This window comes from Manis pentadactyla, chromosome 3 (genome assembly GCF_030020395.1).
Source record: "Manis pentadactyla isolate mManPen7 chromosome 3, mManPen7.hap1, whole genome shotgun sequence".
Taxonomy (NCBI): domain Eukaryota; kingdom Metazoa; phylum Chordata; class Mammalia; order Pholidota; family Manidae; genus Manis; species Manis pentadactyla.
The window spans coordinates 151,225,711-151,245,563 of record NC_080021.1 but is presented as its reverse complement, the minus strand read 5'-3'; the positions used below and the strand labels follow the sequence as shown (position 1 = coordinate 151,245,563).

Genomic DNA, 19,853 nt, shown 5'->3' with positions numbered 1-19,853 from the left:
AATATCTTTTAATGTCATTTAATGGCTTATTTATGTAGATAAGAGCTGTCTTACAAAAACAGACATGCTCAGCCAATTTAAATCTATGTAATTTTCATAACTTAATACACTTAAATGAATAATTTCTTGGTGAGGCTTAATGCTTGATTTACAGCAAATGGTGATTAAGAACTTTAATAAGAAGAAGCTGAGACCTACAGAACTGAAGACACAGAACTGGTTAGAGGCAGAGGCAAAATCTACACTTGCTTTTCTTAATTCTCAGTCCAAAGATCTTTGCACAATTAAGTACAGCTTATTTTTCTATCACCCAGTTACTATGCACCAAATAAGATAAGGAGAATCTGGTTTGAGAGAGAGGGAGAAGGGCAAGTGTTGCTATTTGAGAATGAGACATTGTCGGAGAAGTGGACCTAAATGGAGCCCCAGTGGAAGGTCATAGGGTGCAGAGCAGTCCCTGACAGACATCTCCATTTCTGCAATTTTTCTAGAATTAGCTGGCAGCTCTTGTAGCAGGACTTTTGGTATATTTCTGTTCTATTACTTCAGCTATATCAGCTAAAACACAAAACATGTACCATCAAGTACATGAAGGGAAAACAGAGCCATGGGTAGATGATGACACTAAGCCTTGGAGATTCTAGTTAATGCGTAACTTCTGAGAATGTAGCAATCTCATTTTATTTCATTGTACATTTATTGAGCACCTGCGCTGAAATACGATTGGGTCTAACCCAGAGGGCATGAGGTGAACAGCATATGGTCTCTGCCCTCAAGGAGCCACAGTCACTTCAACAGAGACAGTCACTTAAGCAATTACAGTACTGCACATTATCCTCAGTGATCCAAGGGTATATAAGGCATGCAGAAATATAGAGATAGAACATAATTCTGTTGGGCTTGGTCAAGGATGACTTTGTACAGAAGGTGATCTTTGAATTGGATTTTCAGCAAGAAATAGGACAGTTCAAATTTTAAAAAATGGACTGTGTTGAGTCATCCCAACTTACCACCACATAACATAGGTCATTGCTGATAACTGTCTTATGTGGCTGAGTGTTTTTCTTAAATTGTCTGCACACATTGATTCTGAACTCCTTATCATGGCATTTTAGAGCTTCCATTCATTCCCTATTGCATTGTCATTTATTGAGCATCTACTATGTGATTACTGCTAGAGATAAAAGACAGGTTGGAGAAGACACTTGCCCTGGAGGAACTCACTCATTGTGAAGTACAATGGAGGGAGAGCTTTTAAAACCCATGAGTGCAAAAGGCTCCACTTTCAAATGTTCAGCTGAAGTTGAAAGTCACTAGTATAATAAGGCAGACATAGATGTGAGCAGATGATAAAGTGTGGCTTTATACGAGGAAGGTTCCTAAAGGATTATGGGAATAACAAGGCAGGCATGCAGTCCAGCCCGAGGATGCACGAAAGCTTTCCTGTGAAAGTGATTCTTGCTTGAGCTGAGTTTTGACGAATCGGATGTGGGTGGAAATATTCCAGGCAGAATGTACCTCAGTTTTAAAAAGAAACAACAGGCCCTAAATGAAGTCACCTAGTGAAGAACTACCAAGACTTAATATCTAACCTAACCGCAGCTTCAGCCTCTTCCAGGGTGTGGAACTTTAAACCAACCAGTCTGGTATTTCCTGATCAGTACTAGTGAGATGATCTTCACCATAGAACCCACTGCCTTCCCCTTAAGGAAAAGTGGCCTTACCCAGAACAGTTTTTTCCTTTCTTTTGCTAATAATTCCTTATCCTGACTATTTCTGCCGATAAAAGCCTCCCATTCTGTGTAACTCCTTGGAGCAGTTCTGTTCATTAGATGGGATGCTGTCTGATTCATGAATCATTGAATAAAGCCAATCAGATCTTTAATTTTTAAAAATTATTATTATTATTTATTGGTATATAGTCTTATATTAGTTTCAGATTTACAACACAGTGGTTCATCAGTTACCTACATTATTAATTCCTCACCAAAACTAGTGCAGTTACTGTCTGTCACCATAGGAAGATGTTAAAGAATCATTGGCTGTATTTGCTGTGCTGCACTACTATCTCCATGGCCATCCTGCATTATGATTGAGAATTTTTTTACCTCTTTATCCCTCTTGCCCCCCCAACTCCTCCCCCACAACTCCTTGGTAACCACCAGTCCCTTCTCAGTTTCATGAGCCTACTGCTGTTCTGTTCATTTTGTTTTGCTTTATATTTATATTCCATAAATAAGTGAAATCATATGATATTTGTCTTTCTTTGCCTGACTTACTTCACTGAGCATAATACCCTGTAGATCCAACCTTGTTTTTGCAAATGGCAGGATTTCTTTTCTTTTTATGGCTGAATAATATTCCATTGTGTATATGTACCACATCTTCTTTATCCATTCATCTATTGATGGACACTTAGGCTACTTCCATATTTTGGCTATTGTAAATAATGTGACAGTAAATATAGGGATGCATATATCTTTTTGGATCAGGAATTTTGTTTTCTTCAGGTAAATTTCTAGAAGTGTAATTACTGGGTTGAATGGTATTCCTACTTTTAGATTTTTGAGGAACCTCCATACTGCTCTCCATAGTGGCTGCGCCAATTGACATTCCCACCAACAGCGTAGGAGGGTTCCCTTTTCTCCACAACCTTGCCAACACTTGTCATTTCTAGTCTTTTGGATAGTGGCCATTCTGACTGGTTTGAGGCCATATCTCATTGTGGTTTTGATTTGCATTTCCCTGATGAATAGCGATGTGGAGCATCTTTTATATGCCTGTTGGCCATCTGTATTTCTTCTTTGGAGAAATGTCTGTTCAAATCCTCTGCCCATTTTTTAATTGGGTTATTTGCCTTTTTGGTGTTGAGGTGTATGAGGTCTTTATATATTTTGGATGTTAACTGCTTATCAGATAAATCATTTATGAATATATTCTCCCAAAAGCTAGACTTTTTGTTTTTCCGATGGTGTCCTTTACTGTACAGAGGCTTTTTAGTTTGATGTAGTCTCACTTGTTCATTTTTTATTTTGTTTCCCTTGCCATAGGAGATGTGTCCAGAAAGAAATTGCTCATATTTATTTATGTTCAAGAGATTTTTGCCTATGTTTTCTTCTAAGAATTTTATGGTTTTATGTCTTACATTCAGGTCTTTGATCCATTTTGAATTCACTTTTGTGTATAGAGTTAGGCAGTAATCCAGTTTCATTGTCTTGCATGTAGCTGTCCAGTTTTCCCAACACCAGTTATTGAAGAGGCTGTCATTTCCCAACTGTATATTTATGTCTCCTTTATCATATATTAATTGACCATGTGTGCATGGGTTTATATCTGGGTGCTCTATTCTGATCTCATTGATCTATGGGTCTGTTCTTGTACCAGTACCATAATGTTTTGATTACTGTAGCTTTGTAGTAGAGCTTGATGTCAGAGCACGTAGTTCCCCCTGCTTTGTTCTTTGTTCTCAGGATTACTTTGGCTATTTGGTGTTTTGTATGCGTCCACATAAATTTTAGAACTATTTGCTCTAGTTCATTGAAAAGTGTTGTTGGAATTTTGATAGGGCTTGCATTGAATCTGTAAATTGCTTTGGGCAGGATGGTTATTTTGACAATATTAATTCTTCCTGTCTATGAGCATGGGATAGATTTCCACTTACTTGTGTCTTCTTTAATTTCTCCATGAGTGTCTTATAGTTCTCAGACTGTAGGTTTTTCACATCCTTGGTTAGGTTGATTCCTAGGTATTTTATTCTTTTTGATGTGCAATTGTAAATGGAGTTGTTTTCCTGATTTCTCTTTGTGCTAGTTCATTGTTAGCACATAGGAATGCAACAGATAACTGTGTATTAATTTTGTTTGCTGCAACTTTATTGAATCCAGTTATTCATTCTAAATTTTTTGGTGGAGTCTTTAGTGTTTTCTATGTATAATATCATGTCATCTGCAAATAGTGTCAGTTTAACTTTTCCTTACCAATCTGGATGCCTTTTATTTCTTTGTGTTGTCTGATTGCCATGGCTAGGACCTGCAGTACTATGTTGAATAAAAGTGGTGAGAGAGGACATCCTTGTCTTGTTCCTGATCTTAGAGAAAAAGCCTTCAGCTTTTCACCATTAAGTATGTTGTTAGCTGTGGGCTTGTCATACATGGCCTTCCAATTAGATCTTTAAATTCACTCAACTGAATTTTTGTTCTTTAACATGGGCAAACCTTTAGGTTTCCAATTTCTTCATCTGCCATCTTCATTACCTCCTATCCCCACTCATAACCATGGCCTTAAGCTATGAGCTATTCCCACCACACCCCTGCTACATGAGCCATGCTAACCACACATGAATTTCCCTTTGCTATCTTGCCCTTCCTCTGTTATTCTAAAAAAAGCTTACTCATCCTTTGAGACCTAGTTCTAGTTGTGCCCTTTAAAAAGGGGTCAGAAAATTGTGGTCTGTGAGCCAAATGTGGTCCACTACCTGTTTTGTAAATAGAGTTTTGTTGAATCACAGCCACAGCCACCCATTCGAGAATCACTTATAACTCCTTTTGTGTTATGACAGCAGGATTATGTAGTTGTCTCAGAGATGGTATGGCCTCCAAAATTGTGTCCTTGAGATAATTGCTGGTTAACCCTTCCATGATTCAGTTTCCTTATGTGTAAATGGCAGTAATTATAAAAGCTGTAACATGTTTTTATAATGATTAAACACAAAAAAAGATGTAACAGTACTCTGGCAAGGACCCAAGAGAGGGTGTGAGCATGTAGGATGGCTCCTGAAAGCATGGAAAAAGCAGTGGCCCATATTAAGTGAGGGAAAAATGATGTAATTGCTATGACAGCATGATACAATGGAGAAAAGAAAGAATGTGTTTGGCATATTTTTCTCCTTTGCCCAGTTTGATAGTAAGTGACATGTGTAGCAATCTCAGTCTATTTTTATTATTGCTCTGTCATTCTGAAGATCTTCAGATCAAGAGGATTCAAATTGGTGTCGAGAATAGTAATGCAAGACTGTTCCATAGAGACTTCATAGTCCAGATATGCCACGAGACGCTGAGACCTTTGATGATTCTGCTGAACCCAGGTCTGGGCGCTCCTGGAAGATGCTGCAGGTGCAGTTCCAGACCACTGCAATAAAGCAAATATCACTATAAAGTTAGTCAAATGAATTTTTTGGTTTCTCAGTGCATATAAGTGTTATGTTTACACTGTCCTGTAGTCTATTAATTGTACAATATCATTATGTTTTTTTTTAAATTAAGGTATCATTGATATACAATCTTATGAAAATTCCACATGAGCAACATTGTGGTTTCAACATTCACCCATATTATCAAGTCCTCACCCCTCCCTTGCAGGCACTAACAGTGCAGTAAGATGTTATAGTCATTACTTGTCATCTCCGTGCTATACTAACAGCATTATGTTTTAAAAAAACAATGTATGTACCTTAATTAAAAATATTTTATTGCTAAAAAATGCTAGCACTTTACTTTGCAATCTTATGTTATGCAGATGGCTTCTTTCCTTAAACCTCATGAACCAAACTCTGCAAGTTTTGAATTTTTCTTCTGCAGCTCTCTCGCCTCTCTCAGCCTTCATAAAATTAAAGAGAGTTAGCGCCTTCCTCTGGATTAGGCTTTGGCTTAAGAGAATGTTGTAGTTGGTGTGATCTTCTATCCAGACCACTAAAACATTCTCCATAGTAGCAATAAGGATGTTTCCCTTTCTTATCATTTTCTGGGTAGCAGTTTTAATTTCCTTTAAGAACTTTTCCTTTGTGTTCACAACTTGGCTGTTTGATGCAAGAGGCCTAGCTTTTGGCCTTTCTTGGCCTTTGACATGCCTTCCTTGCTAAGCTAAATCATTGCTAACTTTTTATTTATAACTCTTCTTTTCCCTTGAACACTTAGAAGGCATTTTATGGTTATTAATCAGCCTAATTTCAATATTGTTGGGTCTCAGGGAATATGGAGACCTGAGGAGAGAGAGAAAGAGGGAGCATGGTCACCTGGTAGAGCAGTCAGAACACACTGAACATTTATCAGTTAAGGTCACTGTCTTATATGGATGCAGTTCATGGTGCACCAGACAGTTAATAACATCAAAGATCATTGATCACAGATCACCATAACAAATATAATAATAATTAAAACATTTGAAATATTGGGAGAATTACAAAAATGTGGCATAGAGACCCAAGTGAGCATATGCTGTCGGAACATGGCACCAAGAGACTTGATGCAGAGTTGCCACAAATCTTCAATTTGTAAAAAATTCAGTATCTGTGAAGCACAATAAAGAAAGCAAAGTAAAATGAGGTATGCCTATAATTATAGTCCCTGGAGTCTGATCATGTCCCTCTAACCTATCCCCAACCAGAAAAAGGTACTGTGCCTGACCTAATGGTACAGATTTGTGGCTCTGGCTTAGGAGACTCCATAATGCAGGGCAGCCCAGGGCATTTGCACCTGACTATGGATGAGGCCTATCATTTCAAAGGACAAAGAAGAAGAAAAAGAGGCAGCTGGGTGTACTCTGCATACTATTCAATCTCAGGAGAGCTATTCTCTGATAAGTAATTTTTTGCTTAGGAAGCAATCTCTGAACTTTACTTTTTTGGTCTCAAACTATATTATCTATTGATTTGCAGATTCTAGCATATCAACTGTTTTTACACAAATTCTTTTCTATTTTAAAACTCAACAGTGTGTATAGTTTGACTACTATTTGACATCCCTTAGGTGTATTAATATTGTTCTTTGGGAATGTCAAGCCAAGAATGCTTGCTTTTAGATTAGCCAAGTGACCTTAGCCCACACAGATATTATTCCCTGGTCACTTGTTTTTAAACACCATGGCTTTGCATCATCCTGATTTCCCACGTGTAGAATAGATGTTCACTCTGATTGCAATTTAAGGAGAAATTGGAATGCTCTCTTGTTTCTTCTTTTACTAACTGGCTTCCTAGAAATATTCTGCCAAACAATGTTAGAAATTCCACAATAAGAAAATACTTCTGTGACTCCATGAATGGGGTCCAAAATAGTCACCCTGGTAATGCAGTGCTGCTCCAGTGCGAAGTTCAAGATGTTAGCCTGGGGAGCCTGCTGGGAGGACTGAAGCCAGTCCCCAGCCCTAGTGTATTGGAACCAGAGCCGCCATAGGAATGTGTTCACCGTGACTCACTCAGTGCTCAGCAGTCTGGTCCTTGGGTTGCTCACTGAACTCTCCCTGTGTTCCTTCTTCACTGTATAAGGACCTATCAGGTTTTTTCTTTACTCCTTGTCAAAAAGGTGGAAACCACTGGTGTAATGGGGAGTAGGAAGACCATGAAAAAGAGAATAAATGGAGAGGAAAAGAAAAGGTCTCAGCAAATAGGGATAAACACCAGTTTTTGGCTGAAACAGTTTGTTCAATTAAAAGACCAAGTAGGCTGATGGAAAGACCTTGAACTAATTACCAAAGGTCTGAGGATCTTAGAGAACCAGTGTAGTGATCTTGAACATAGCGTTTAATATTTATCTCAAGTTCTGCTCTGTAAAATGCAAAGTACTGTGACATTGAATAAAGGAAACCTCATTTAAAGTGGAGTTCAGAGGCCAGAAGGGGAAGTTCTCACACCTTATCACTCCTGACCATCCTCTGCTGACCCACTAGGAAGAGGTGGACCCTGCATTCCTAACCAGAAGAATTCTATACTTCACTACCCCAGCAGGAGGAAGAAAGATTTCTCCTTGCCCAGCAACAGCCCAGCCAATGAGAGACTGTCACAACTCAGCCAATGAAAAGCCACTTCTATTCCAATGCCTTTTTGTTTATAACAGCCCCTCCCAACTCACCCCTCTCTTCTGTTAAAGAGTGGCCCTCTCCTTTGTTTTCCAGTCTTGCCTATGGTTTTGCCATAACTTGCATGTCCTGAATTGCAATTCTTTGCTATTCCCCAAATAAAGACATTTTGCTGGTAAAATAACTGACAGTTCTATTTTTAAATTTCACAGTACTGTGGCTGCCCTGCCTGCCTCTGGCTGGTTGTGAGATCCAAATTTATATTTCTGAAGACTCTCCAAAAAACATGCTGTGCTCTAGGAAGGCACTCGATTGTTATGGGGTTGTCACCATACATAAATCCTGGTTCAAAATCTACTGGGAAAGAAGTCAGATACAAAAGAAAAGTACATAGAACTGAATTAATATTTGTGAGACATATCAAGAATAGCAGAGCTGCCACCTGGCAGTTTTGCTGGTAGCAATTCTGTTGCTGCTATTATAGAGCTGAGGACATCCCAGTCGGCCCAACTCTTCTGGGGGAAGTGTGGCATTGCTCCGGATGACACTGGTCTGTGATAGGCAGTAAGTTGGGTTTCTTCTTGGTTACTTCCCTGTTGATTGACAGTTCTCTGGAAACATAAGATTCGACGGTTCAGGGAAGACAATGTTGCTAAATAACAGGGTTCCTAGTCCATTTCTTCCAAATCTCACAACATCCCTGTGAAATATCGTTAAAGAAAACTGCAGCAATGGAGTCTCTGAGAGGTCAATACATTGTTGGCAGTGAAGCTGAGCATCGATCTCAGATTGATGTAACTCCAAAGTCACCACTTTGGATATCCACACTCCTACATCAGGCTCCCGGGGGTACTAACACCTGAAGGGATTGTTGAGGGGTGGGGAGGTGGTGGGTGGTGGTGGGAATGAACTGAGGTGGGTAAGAGTAGAGGAGGAGTGAATTGCATTTATTAGGCACCTACTATTTACTAGACATTTTACATGCATAGCCTCAATTAATACAATAACTCAGTGAAATAGATAGTATCATATCCCCATTTTAAAATGAGAAAACTGAGATTCAAAGGACTAAGTAAGTCACCTAAGCTCACTTAATAAATAAGTGGTGGAGTCAAGACCAGGCTGCACATCTGTTTGAATCTGTGACCGCAGTTTGCCGTTATTTCCCCAACTTCAGATGTTACACATGGTACCCATACACATGGCACACCAAAACCCGTATTGATTTTGTCCAATCTGGCAACCTGTACTGTAATTACTTAAATTAAAAAAAATACAACTCTTTAAAACTTTTAAACTTAAACTCAAATTATTAACTAGAAAACTGTACAAAACTATAAGCAAGAAACCAGCTATGCCAAATCTATAAAAGAGAAACCAGCACTCCTTGCTGTAAACAGGAAGAAACCATAAATGTAACTACATTACAGAAAGAGTAATGTTAGATTCTCGCTACTTACTGTTGCCTGCAGAAGGTTCTAACTCTCGGGTCTCCTCTCTCTTTGTTCAAAAGGGAAATTATCAAGGTTACTAAATTTTGTAATACCACGTTGAGAAGGTCTCCTTGACTTAAGAAGGATTGAAAAATTCAAACAGAAGTAATTTTCTCACTCTAATTAAGTGTAGCTCAGTGCTATTTAATGCAGTGTGTGTAAGATAGCTAAAATCATCCCCTGAACCATCCAAGGACAACTCATGCTTCACCAGTTGCTCACATCCAGTTTTTTTAATGTCTTTACCAGTCTTCTTAGCTGCCTTGAAGAATAGTGGGATGATGAACGTGGTGGAAAAAGAAGACCTAAGACAATCACACCATTTTCAAATCCTGGAGGGCTGACATGTAGGAGGTAGTACTAATTTCTTCTTTCTTGATTAAGAAAGGCAAACTTGAACAAATTATGTGACATTTTGAAGTGCAGCTTTCAGCTCAATATAACATACAACATGAACATTAAAGTTAACAAAGGAAATGGTTATTGTTCAAAGAACTGGGTTTGCTGTGGTGAAAACTAATAGCAGACCATCTTCTGAGATTGACATCAAATAAATGATTTTATTGTTTGAGGGACTAGAGTCCAATTTCAGATCCTTTAGAACTTTAAGATGATTTTCAATGCCATCGTTTGCTATGACTCCATGATGCTTCTTGTAAAGCAAAGATCACTGGACATTTAAGATCCTGGAGCTGAGAATCTTATTCTAGACAAAGATTTTTCAGCCTTAGCACTACTGATGCTTTGGCCTGGTTAATTCTTTGTTGTGGGGGCTGTCCTGTGCACTGCAGATTTGCTTAGAAGTATCCCTGGCCTCTACCCACTACATAGTGGTAACTCCCCCCACAAACTAAAAATATCTCTAGATATTGCCAAATGTACCCTAGGGTGCAGACCACCTTTGGTTGAGAATCACTGTCCCAGATCCAATTCTCTCTGTGCATATCTACTCTTCTGAGACAGAAATCAATAAGAAGTTTTTAAAATATTTATACCTCATGCATACCTTTACCACTGCACCTGATGCATCTAACATGCCCCTACTAAATATCTACAACATGCCAGGTGCTGCATTAAGCATGGTGGCTACAGTGGTAAAGGAGACAGATCCAGATCTCACAGAACTCTGTGGTGGGTGGATGGGGAGAGGAGACAGACCTGTATATGGTTTATCACGGTTAGCCTGTGTTCCTGTCTGTTTCCACCATTACCTTGTGATCTTCTTAAGTGTGAGAATCATGTCATTTTAATCTTTTAACTTCCAGGGTCTAGCTGAGTGCCTGGAATATAGTAGGTGCTCAACGATATTTGCTTAGTGAAAGAATGAGAGTGTAGGGGATTGGAGAAGGGCAGGAAGTGGTAACCTACCCAGCATATTAAACAACTACACCACAATCAAGCATATTTAAAAGATTGGGGAAGGAGAAAAATTTGTACAGTTAAGCTTTTATTAGGTCTTATGAAACATTAATAGCATTGCTTCTTCCCGTGAGTTTCATTGTAAGTTGTTTATTTTTATGAGCATAGTCTCTTACCCTAACACACTTAGGGATATAAAAGAAATATGGAGCAGACATGGCCTGCCATCCCTCTTTCTAGCACTTTACCTTAAAGTTAACAAGTAAAGATTTGACCCACAGTAGTGATCAAAGCAGAGCTTTTTGTAGTGGCTCATTTGAACTGGGTGTTTTGATATATTTGGTCAAACTGCACCTTTATTGGATTGCCTTTGTCACCTCCAGGATGGCATGAGGGCTGGGTAAAGATTGTGAAGGTCAGTGATGGAGCTGACATTGTTATGCAATGTGTTTTAGAGCATTAAAATATCTTTCCACTGAAATAACCATATTAATATATTCCAAATCTGGAAATGACTATAATTTCCACAAAGTAAGTACATGGCAAATGGAGAAATTCCTAAGGACCCTAAAAATGTTAAATGCCTCTCTTCTAAGTCATAGTGGCTGAATCTCTGACCCCAAAGTATGTATTGATGTCCTTCTCAGAGAAGAGCACTCTACAAATAAACATTAAAAGAGTAGTTCCACTATACACTTTGCTTTTTAAAAGTTCCCTTCTGCTTGACTCTCAGTTTGAGGACAGGAACCGTATCATGCTTATTTTAATATCCTGCACAGCGCATAGCACATTATCATACAGTAGGCACAAGACATGTTACAATGTAATTATTTGATATACAATATGTATTCTGTCATACTTTATCAGTATTTCTGCCTAATATATTTCTAATCATGTCTGCACTTATCATTCCAGTGAGTTAATAACCTTGAGTAAACAAACTTTCACCCATTGCACCCTAATAAACATCTTCTGTTCTTGTACCTAGAATTGATTAACCTTCTCTGGACATAAGAGAATAAGATCCTCAGCTCCAGGATCTTAACCTTCTCTCTTTATCTCAGTTTGTCTAGGAAACCACCCCCTCCCCCATTCTCAGCTCCTGGGGTTCAGGTCTCCACTCCCATCCTTGAAGTGGAGCATGTGATTCAGGGCAGTATATCCCATTTCACTCAGTATATTATTGTCTTGCTACAAGGATAGTTTTGTAGGACACCTGCCTCCATTTTGTGCCCTCCATCTTGAATAACTATGTCCCCTACATGACCCCTGCCTCCATTTTGTGTCCGCCATCTTGAATAACTAATAACCCCTGCTTCCATTTTGTGTCCACCATCTTGAGTAACTAATGACCCCCTGCTTCCATTTTGTGTCTGCCATCTTGAATAACTATGTGCCTCCATTTTGTGTCCCCCATCTTGAATAACTATGTGCCTCCATTTTGTTCTGTGTCCTCCATCTTGAGTAAGAAGTTTCCCACTCAAGCCATGCCCAATTTCCAAAAGTATAAAAGCAAAAAGGGAACTTTGTTCAGGGTCTCAGACTGAGTCCTGTGTTTTGACGGGCCACTGAGACCCTAGTTTGAGCCAGCAATAAAGACCTGTTTTGCTCTTACATCTCGCGACTGAGGCTAGTGACTGCAGCTCCACACGGGGGACTCAAGGAAACGGGGCACAACAGTTTCAGGACTAGATATTGGTCCAATTGGGAAAATAAGGCAATGAGTTGTTTTTTGTTTGTTTTGTTTTGTTTTTTCCCTGTGCAACTTTAGGGGGAAGATTGCTTGGTTTTTCCCTCACTAGAGTTGGAGAGAGTATAAATTCTATAGCTGTTACCACCATCCTATAGCCATGAAGAGAGAGAGGTCAGACAATGGAGTTTGTGTGAGGAGGTGGGAGGAGGGGAAGTGGGGGAGGAGATGTGGAAGACGGAGTGGGAGTAGTGCAGTTGGGTGCTGTAGAAACTGATTTACCTGCAACCACACTGTACCACGAGTCAGTGCATGGATTTTGGTTATGTGAGACTGTATGTTCTCCTTTGGCTTAAGTGATTTGAATGAATTTTCTGCCACTTTCAACTCATAGTCTTTACTTAAACATGCTATTTCTAACAATTCACAAAGTCTTAACAGAATTTAACCTGAGAGAGATTGCACGGGCTAAATAAAATGTTACATCTGCTTTTGGTTTGAATTATGTTTATATGACAGTACTAGGCAGTTCATGTCAATCAGAAGCTCTGATTGGTAGTTAATTTGTCTTTAATGAAAAATGGGGAAACAATCCATTCAACAACTATTTGAGTGTCTATCTTGTCTTCTTGATGAATAAAATATTTTATAACTTAAAGTCTAATTAGGAAAAAAGAAATCAGTTATTGAGAGTAAAGAAGTATGGAACCAGTGACAGTATGTGACCTCCCATCTTAAAGATGAAGAAACCAAGGCCTGAAGAGGTGGAAAGACTTTCCCAGGGTATCATTGGCTACTTGATGAGCTGGAATGGGGATCTTTAGATACTGATTCTATCTAAGTGCTTATCCCTTAATATTAAATGTAGGAAAATATAATGCATGTTAGGGCCAAAATGTAGACAAAGTAATACCAGGTCAGTAGTATTTGCTTTGAGCTTGCTGTCATGGCAGGAAAGTGGTATTAACTAATCTCTGCTAAGGTGCTATATGATTCTAAGGGTCAGCAGTATGAGGTGGTGATGGAGATAGCTACTTACATGGTACAGAAATCTTTCCATTCAGTAAAAAATCTTCCTGTACCAGCCTAGCATAAAACCTAATTCAAATAGAAGCACAAGCCTCTTGTTTTGAAGTTTTCCTTTCTTCATTAGAATTCAGGTAAAATATATGCCTTTTTTCAGATTTCTCTAAATTTAATTGCTATCCTATGAAGTAGAGGTAGCCTTTCTCTAGCTTACTTTTCCCTTCTGCAAACTACTAGTTTATCATCTTCTCTCTTTTTATAGTTGAACTTTTCCCAAAAAACTTCAGGGGTGCTACTGGTGATATATCTGAGTAGTAGGTATGAGCATTTAAAAAAGTATTCATTTAAAAAAATGAACATATGTCAATTTTATAAAAGTAAAAAGAAGTAGCTACATAAAAACAGAGATTTCTTTAAAACAAATGATGTTAAATCATACACCTCTGCATTGGTCTCTAGATGTGCACTTTAGCTTTAAAGTGCCTTTTATTATATTTATATCACTTAAAATTTGGTATGTAGTATATGATACATATGATATATGATAACATGCTATTCACCAATCCAGGAGCTGTTATGGTAACACTATGAAAACTATTATTTCCTACTCCTAGACTGAAAGGATTCTCTCCAAGGGAGAGAGAAGATTTGTGCAAGTTGCACATGGGCAGGACAGTATCCACAGTGCTTAGCATGGTGCACACCATGATCCAGTTTTCTGATAAATACTGGTTGAATGAACAAACAGAAGAAAATATACAGGGACTCACACTATATTCTCATAAAAATTGACTAAATGAGGATTGAGCCTTCTCTGTTGCTGGTAAATGCAAAAGCGAGATACTCACAGCCATAACTACTGCTACAGATAAAGCAATTTTGGAGGGCCATGGTGATCCTCTGATGGGTATGCAAACCTGCATTTGCACTTAAGAACTAGAAAATTGACGTCATTATGATTTGCTATCCATTAAGGCTTCCTCCTCAAAAGAACACATTTTTAAAAGGCAGGCGTTTATCCCATCTCAGGTTTTTGGTGTCTTTTTATTTTTTCCCCTAAAGCATAACAAGCTTGTCAGAGTTTCCATGGTGAGCATGGGGCACCATGGAAACTGATAGATTCAGCTACATGAAAAGAATAAATAAAATAGGCAGGCATTTATTTCACTCTGCTGTGATAACTTCTCTCCTGGATGGAAAAGGAGAGTGGCTTTTCATTTTACCCACCTGTCCTTCACTCTGTATGCCTCGTGAAAACATGAGTTATTTCACTGGGTCATCTTACTGACCTATGCTGATTGTTCTTTGCCTCAAGGTCCATTATTCCTACTTTGGTTTTACTTCAGGGTAGATCTGTGCATCACTGGCAACTGTTGGAAAACCATGTAAAATGTGATCATCGTGAATGACAATTCACAATTGAGGGACCCGATGAGTCACGAGGAAACTGAATGGCAAATCCTTCACAGTTGACTGTGATGAGACTGCGCGGAAACAGTCAGAGTCAAGACCAGGTCCGTCCCATGCTAACTGGATTGGCAAGCCAACCCTCCTGAACCTCGGTTTCCCCATCTCTGAAATGGTTAGAATACATCCTCCTCCTATGTTGAGCCTCCATTTTGAGGTTCAAAATGACATGGTAGAAGAGGAAGACTTTTTAAAACAATCAAGATCTACTAGTAGGAGAGACTGACCAGCTGCAGGTATAACGATGCTCATAAGGCGGCCAGATGACCAAACCCATCCTGCCATGGTCCTATCCTTTGCCTCAGGCAATTAGAGTTCAGAATATGCTGGTCCCACCCAGGAGTTGGGGAATTTTAAGACTACTTGGCTTGATCTCAAGAAGGGAGAAATGTGATCTTAAGAAATGAAGCTTTTCAACTTTTCTGTATGTTTGAAAATTTGCATAATAAAATGGTGTAAAATTAAGTAAGTGAACTAAAGCTCTTTCTTAAGACCCTGAGTCCCAGCAGTAGCACAGACTCTCTCTAGCCTCTTGTTTTTTTATTGCTAAAATGTAGGCAATAGAACCATCTCTTGGAATTCAACATTTGTATAAGCCTATTGAGCCGGCAATGTGTTAAGGGGATACAGAGAAAGAAAAAAAAGGCAGAGATCTGGTCCTTAAGAAGACTACAATCTTCTGGGGGAGATAGACTAAGAAACAATGATAGCACCCGCAAACTCAGAGGAAGAGCACTTAACACCTGAGAGAGAGGAAGTGTAAAGATTTCCTGGAGAGGGTGGGAGTGGGCAATTAGCAGAAACATTTAGCCTGCAGCTGGGTAGTAAAGTGAGGCAGGCATGGTGTAAGCTGGTGTAACAGCACTGCGGGCAGAGAGATGGGAGACCAAGAGCAATGCAGATGCATAGTATATGGGATTCTGGAGGGAGAAGGGCCCAAAGAGGCAAGTCAGGCCTCCAGCAAGCATCCATACCGAAGGGAGTCTGTTTTCTTTGGAAAGAAGTGATAAGTGAAGCTGCACACGGTTTTTGGGTTTCCTTTTGAGAAATCAAATTGGTAAGGAGTTGGCAGGAGCTATTGCTGACAGGGAGTAAGTGATCCTAGAGAAAAACAGTGAATTGTACAGTGCATAATAATCTTGAAGGCTCTTTCAGTTCTAATATTGCATGAATTTAAACATGGGCTATAGAAAGAGATGAAGAATAGGAACTGCTACTTCCTTGAGCCTTTGGAAGCACAGTAAATACCATTTGTTGCACACTTTGCCTTGGTCAGAATAACCACACTGACTGGAGGCTGGCTGGGGATGTGTTTGGGCTGTTTCAAAGGTGAGTATAAAAGGTGGACATCCCTTTCTTCCTCCAGGAGCCTCGAGAATGTTTCCCTGAGGATACCAGGATGGGAGTCACAGTTGCAGGAGGACCAGCAATTGAAAGGCGTTTTCAAGTCAGAGGGGGAGAATGGGTGACGGTCTTAGGGAAGCCAAGATTTCCTAACGTGTGGCTTAGCTGAAGGTACTGGATCCTTAGCCAGGTGCCTAAACTTGATGGAGAATGGCAGCACACCTCTGCACTGCTAGGAAGAACCAACACTTACCTGCAGAGTGCTAATGCCATGGCCCCTGGAGGTTCATGGCCATTCCTTCTGTTTAAGAAAATTAACTTTATTTAAAGCTATATAATGATTACTCATTCCATAAACCATACATGCCAATGTCAATAAGCATCAAAATGAATTCCCTAGCAATTACATTATCTCAACAGAATGATAATGCAAGTCTGGTATACCTTTTTAATTCTAGCCTATATGATTTTAGCCAGAGCATAAATGCTATTTTAAAAAAACTTAACATTTTATATGTGATTCTCACGTGGCTACATATTACTATTAAAAAAAAATAATTGCAGAATATGCTACCAAGAAGATATATTCTAATTCATTAAACTAGTCTGAATTGTTGGACATTAAGGCTGTTTGCATTAAAAAAAATTATACATATATTAGGTGAATCTATTTTAGGGAATCAGTACACCTTTTGAAAACATTTAGCTGTTTGCTCTTTTGAACTAAAATCCAGACATTTTCCTCACTTTTCTTTCTGAGATGTGTGTGTACACAAGCATAGGTCAAGAGGATGTTTCCACTGCGCAGCTCATTGGGACTTCAAGGAGGGAGTGTGATCTGCAGAATCAGGGGAAAGGGACAGGGAGAAAGGGCTACCATCTCCAAGAGGCAACTGCAAGCCTCTTACCTTCAAGGCTTTGTAATTCTGCATCCCTGGTAGTGTGACTAACCATCTCAGTGTCCCTGGGACTGTGGCGTTTCCTCGAGGTGGAGGAACCGAGGGGAGAATGAATCATTTATATAAGGTAGGCCTGAGTCATAAAAGCAGCAGTTCAGAGAAAGCCTGCGCATGCACTGCAATGAAACCTGTACCCTTTACGTGGGAGCCCAAATAGATATTTCACGTTATTGTTCTGCCCCCACAAAAGCCTTTCATTCATTTATTCAATAAATATGAATAAACACCGGGCCTGGAAACACCAGGCATTGTTACAGTCATAAGACCCTTGGGCTCTTGTTCCTTCCATTTCTGTGAGTGTTTTGGGGAGCAGGAAGGAGAAATAAATGAAATAACATCAAATAAAGGAGGATGGATATGACTTATGCAATGGCAGAAATAAGACGGATTAATGGATTAATGGAATAGAAACTCTGTGGGGAGGATGCTGCCAGCTTGGTGGTAGGAGAAGGTCACTCCAAAGAGCTGACATTGGAGGCACACCAGTGATGAGAAGAGCAGGTCATGTGAAGATCCGTAGGAGACATCAGTGGTAGAAGGAGCAGCATGTGCAAAGGCCCAGAGTGGAAACCAGTCCGTCTTCCTGGAGCAACTTAGTAAAGGACTTTGTGGATGTAGTGCAGGGAAGGGTTGCTGGGCAGTCTTAGCACCACTCAGTTCTCCTTCCATTTCCATAAATGAGGATGATAAAGATGCTGAGGTCCACCTGCATTGACCGTAGTTTCTCGATTCCTAACCCAGACTCTTTTCTCCAAGCCACGCCACACTGCCTAGTTACTTGGCTCCAGTACTTAATTTTCTCCCCTTGCAAATGGAAAATTTTCTCCCCTTGTACAAATGGAAGTAATTCAAAGAGACTGCTTATTTTAGGTACGCGAAAGATTGGAGTTGAAACTTTTTGTAGATGGACACAGTGTTTCCACTCACCTCAAAGTGAAGAGAGAAACTTTAGGGTCCAGATTAACCTCCAGTAGTGGGGCCCCCAATAATTCCCTAAGACGTGTGTACATAATATCAGGACGCATTGGGCAGCCCTCAGAAACCGAAAATGAAACTGATCTGTTAGGCAGGCAGACCAGCGGCTCTTACACTGGTCTCTGAACTTGTGCTGGTTCAGAATGCGCGAGTGCTACAGGTTGAAGAGGTCCAGGGTTCGGCAGCAAATAGCCCTAATAGTTTAAAGGGCAGAGCAAGCAGGCAGAACCACCCCTACGCGTGCCAATTTGAGACAGGTGCAAGAGCTTGGAGGCAGGGAGCGAAAGCAAGTTTAATGACCAATTAAAAGTACCGGGCTGGACCCAGCGGCTCCTCCAGCTTCTTCCTTCATCTCCCGCCCCTCCTGGGTGGGTGACTCAGCCACTGTGCGTTGAAGGAACTGCGATGAGAGCCGGGATTTTGGCAACTCAAAGAGTTAATATACCAAGAACACCCGTAGGGGAGGAGAGAAAGACCACACCCAACAGAGCGCAGAGACGGCTCAGAAAAATCCTATTGGCGCGGAAGAGCCAGGGAACCCGCCCCTGGGCGCGGCCTACGGGGTTAGGCGTTAGCCCGGGAAAGCGGGGGCAGGACCATCCGGACAAGCGCCCACTCTGCAGCCTCCCGGGCCGCACGGAGCCCTCGCCGCGCCTCCGCCCGGTGCGACCTCCTCCGCTCGCCGACCCCGCGCTGCGCCCCGCCGCTGACTTGCGTGTCGCCCCGATGCAGTCCCTGGCGCACATCTTCCGGGGGACGTTCGTCCACTCCACCTGGACCTCCCCCATGGAGGTGCTGCAGGATCACCTCCTCGGCGTGAGCGACAGCGGCAAAGTAAGCCGGCGCGGGGTCGGGCGCTCCTGCGTGCGCGCGGACAGGTGGGGAAGGGATCTCGCTGGGTGCGCTGCGGCGTCTGGAGTTCCCGCTCCGGAGTTGAACTTGAGTGGCCCTTGGGGAACGCCAGGAGAACCCTGGCGCTAGGTTCGTGGGCTGACCTGGTGGGAACATGTCCCCAGAAGCTGGGAGTCGCGGAGTACTCAGATCCGCTATTGCTTAGACAGCCGTCCAGGAGGGAAAGGAGGTCGAGACTATGCCCTAGCAAATCTTAAGAGATCATTAATAAACCAGAACCTTGCTTTGTTTATTTTGTATCTAGTGCCTGGCACAGTGCCTGACATAGGCTAGGCGCATGATAAATTAGATAAAATTTATTCTGAAAGAAATAACAAAGGAAGGGGCACTTGATCAGTGTTTAGCAAAGAACTGATTTTTGTTCTTCTACCTTATCATTCAACAAAGGATATACCAATGATTCAGACTAGACAACGTGTAATACTAGAAAGGATAGCCCAAGAAAAATTATTTCCCCCACACCCAGCCATTTGCATCAAAACAAGGCATTCCATTTTAAGGTTCAAAATGTCTTCTGTGAGTGTATCTTCTTCACTTCCTTTTCCAAAACTAGGACTTCTACAAACGACAGGGAAACTCAATGTCTAATACTTACTGTTCCATGTATGATGCTATCTGTTGGCAGTGGCCTGGCCAGTTTGATAAGTGAAAGTCAATCCATTTTTGGAAGGAAAAACAAAGATGGGGATGGGATATTTTGAGCTTTTTCCCAACTATCAGTTTTCTTAGCAAAAATACACATATTTGTGACTTGTCAGCTTGAAGATACTATTTCTGCCTTAAAATGCTTCCGAGTCAGTGACAGCTGTGAATCGTGACTCTTACGTATGGGGATCACTA

General features: G+C 40.6%; 2 protein-coding genes across 3 annotated transcripts in view; both read left to right on the top strand.

The window, feature by feature from the left end:
• C3H9orf85 (chromosome 3 C9orf85 homolog) overlaps nt 1-15,288 on the top strand; it is a 284,332-nt gene extending 269,044 nt beyond the window's left edge. The window contains exon 4 of one of the 2 annotated variants that reach the window (XR_008996504.1): nt 14,703-15,288. The gene's annotated coding sequence lies outside the window, so the exon portion shown is untranslated. Of the gene's footprint in view, nt 1-4,960; nt 5,085-14,702 lie in introns of those variants that run through there. The other variant, XR_008996505.1, reaches the window with a different exon arrangement.
• A 3,371-nt stretch (nt 15,289-18,659) lies between these two features.
• The window catches only part of GDA (guanine deaminase), an 80,255-nt gene continuing 79,061 nt past the window's right edge, over nt 18,660-19,853 (top strand). The window contains exon 1 of the mRNA XM_036893455.2: nt 18,660-18,935. Within this exon, the coding sequence (XP_036749350.1) occupies nt 18,828-18,935 (108 nt within the window). The 5' untranslated portion in view covers nt 18,660-18,827. The remainder of the gene's footprint in view (nt 18,936-19,853) is intronic.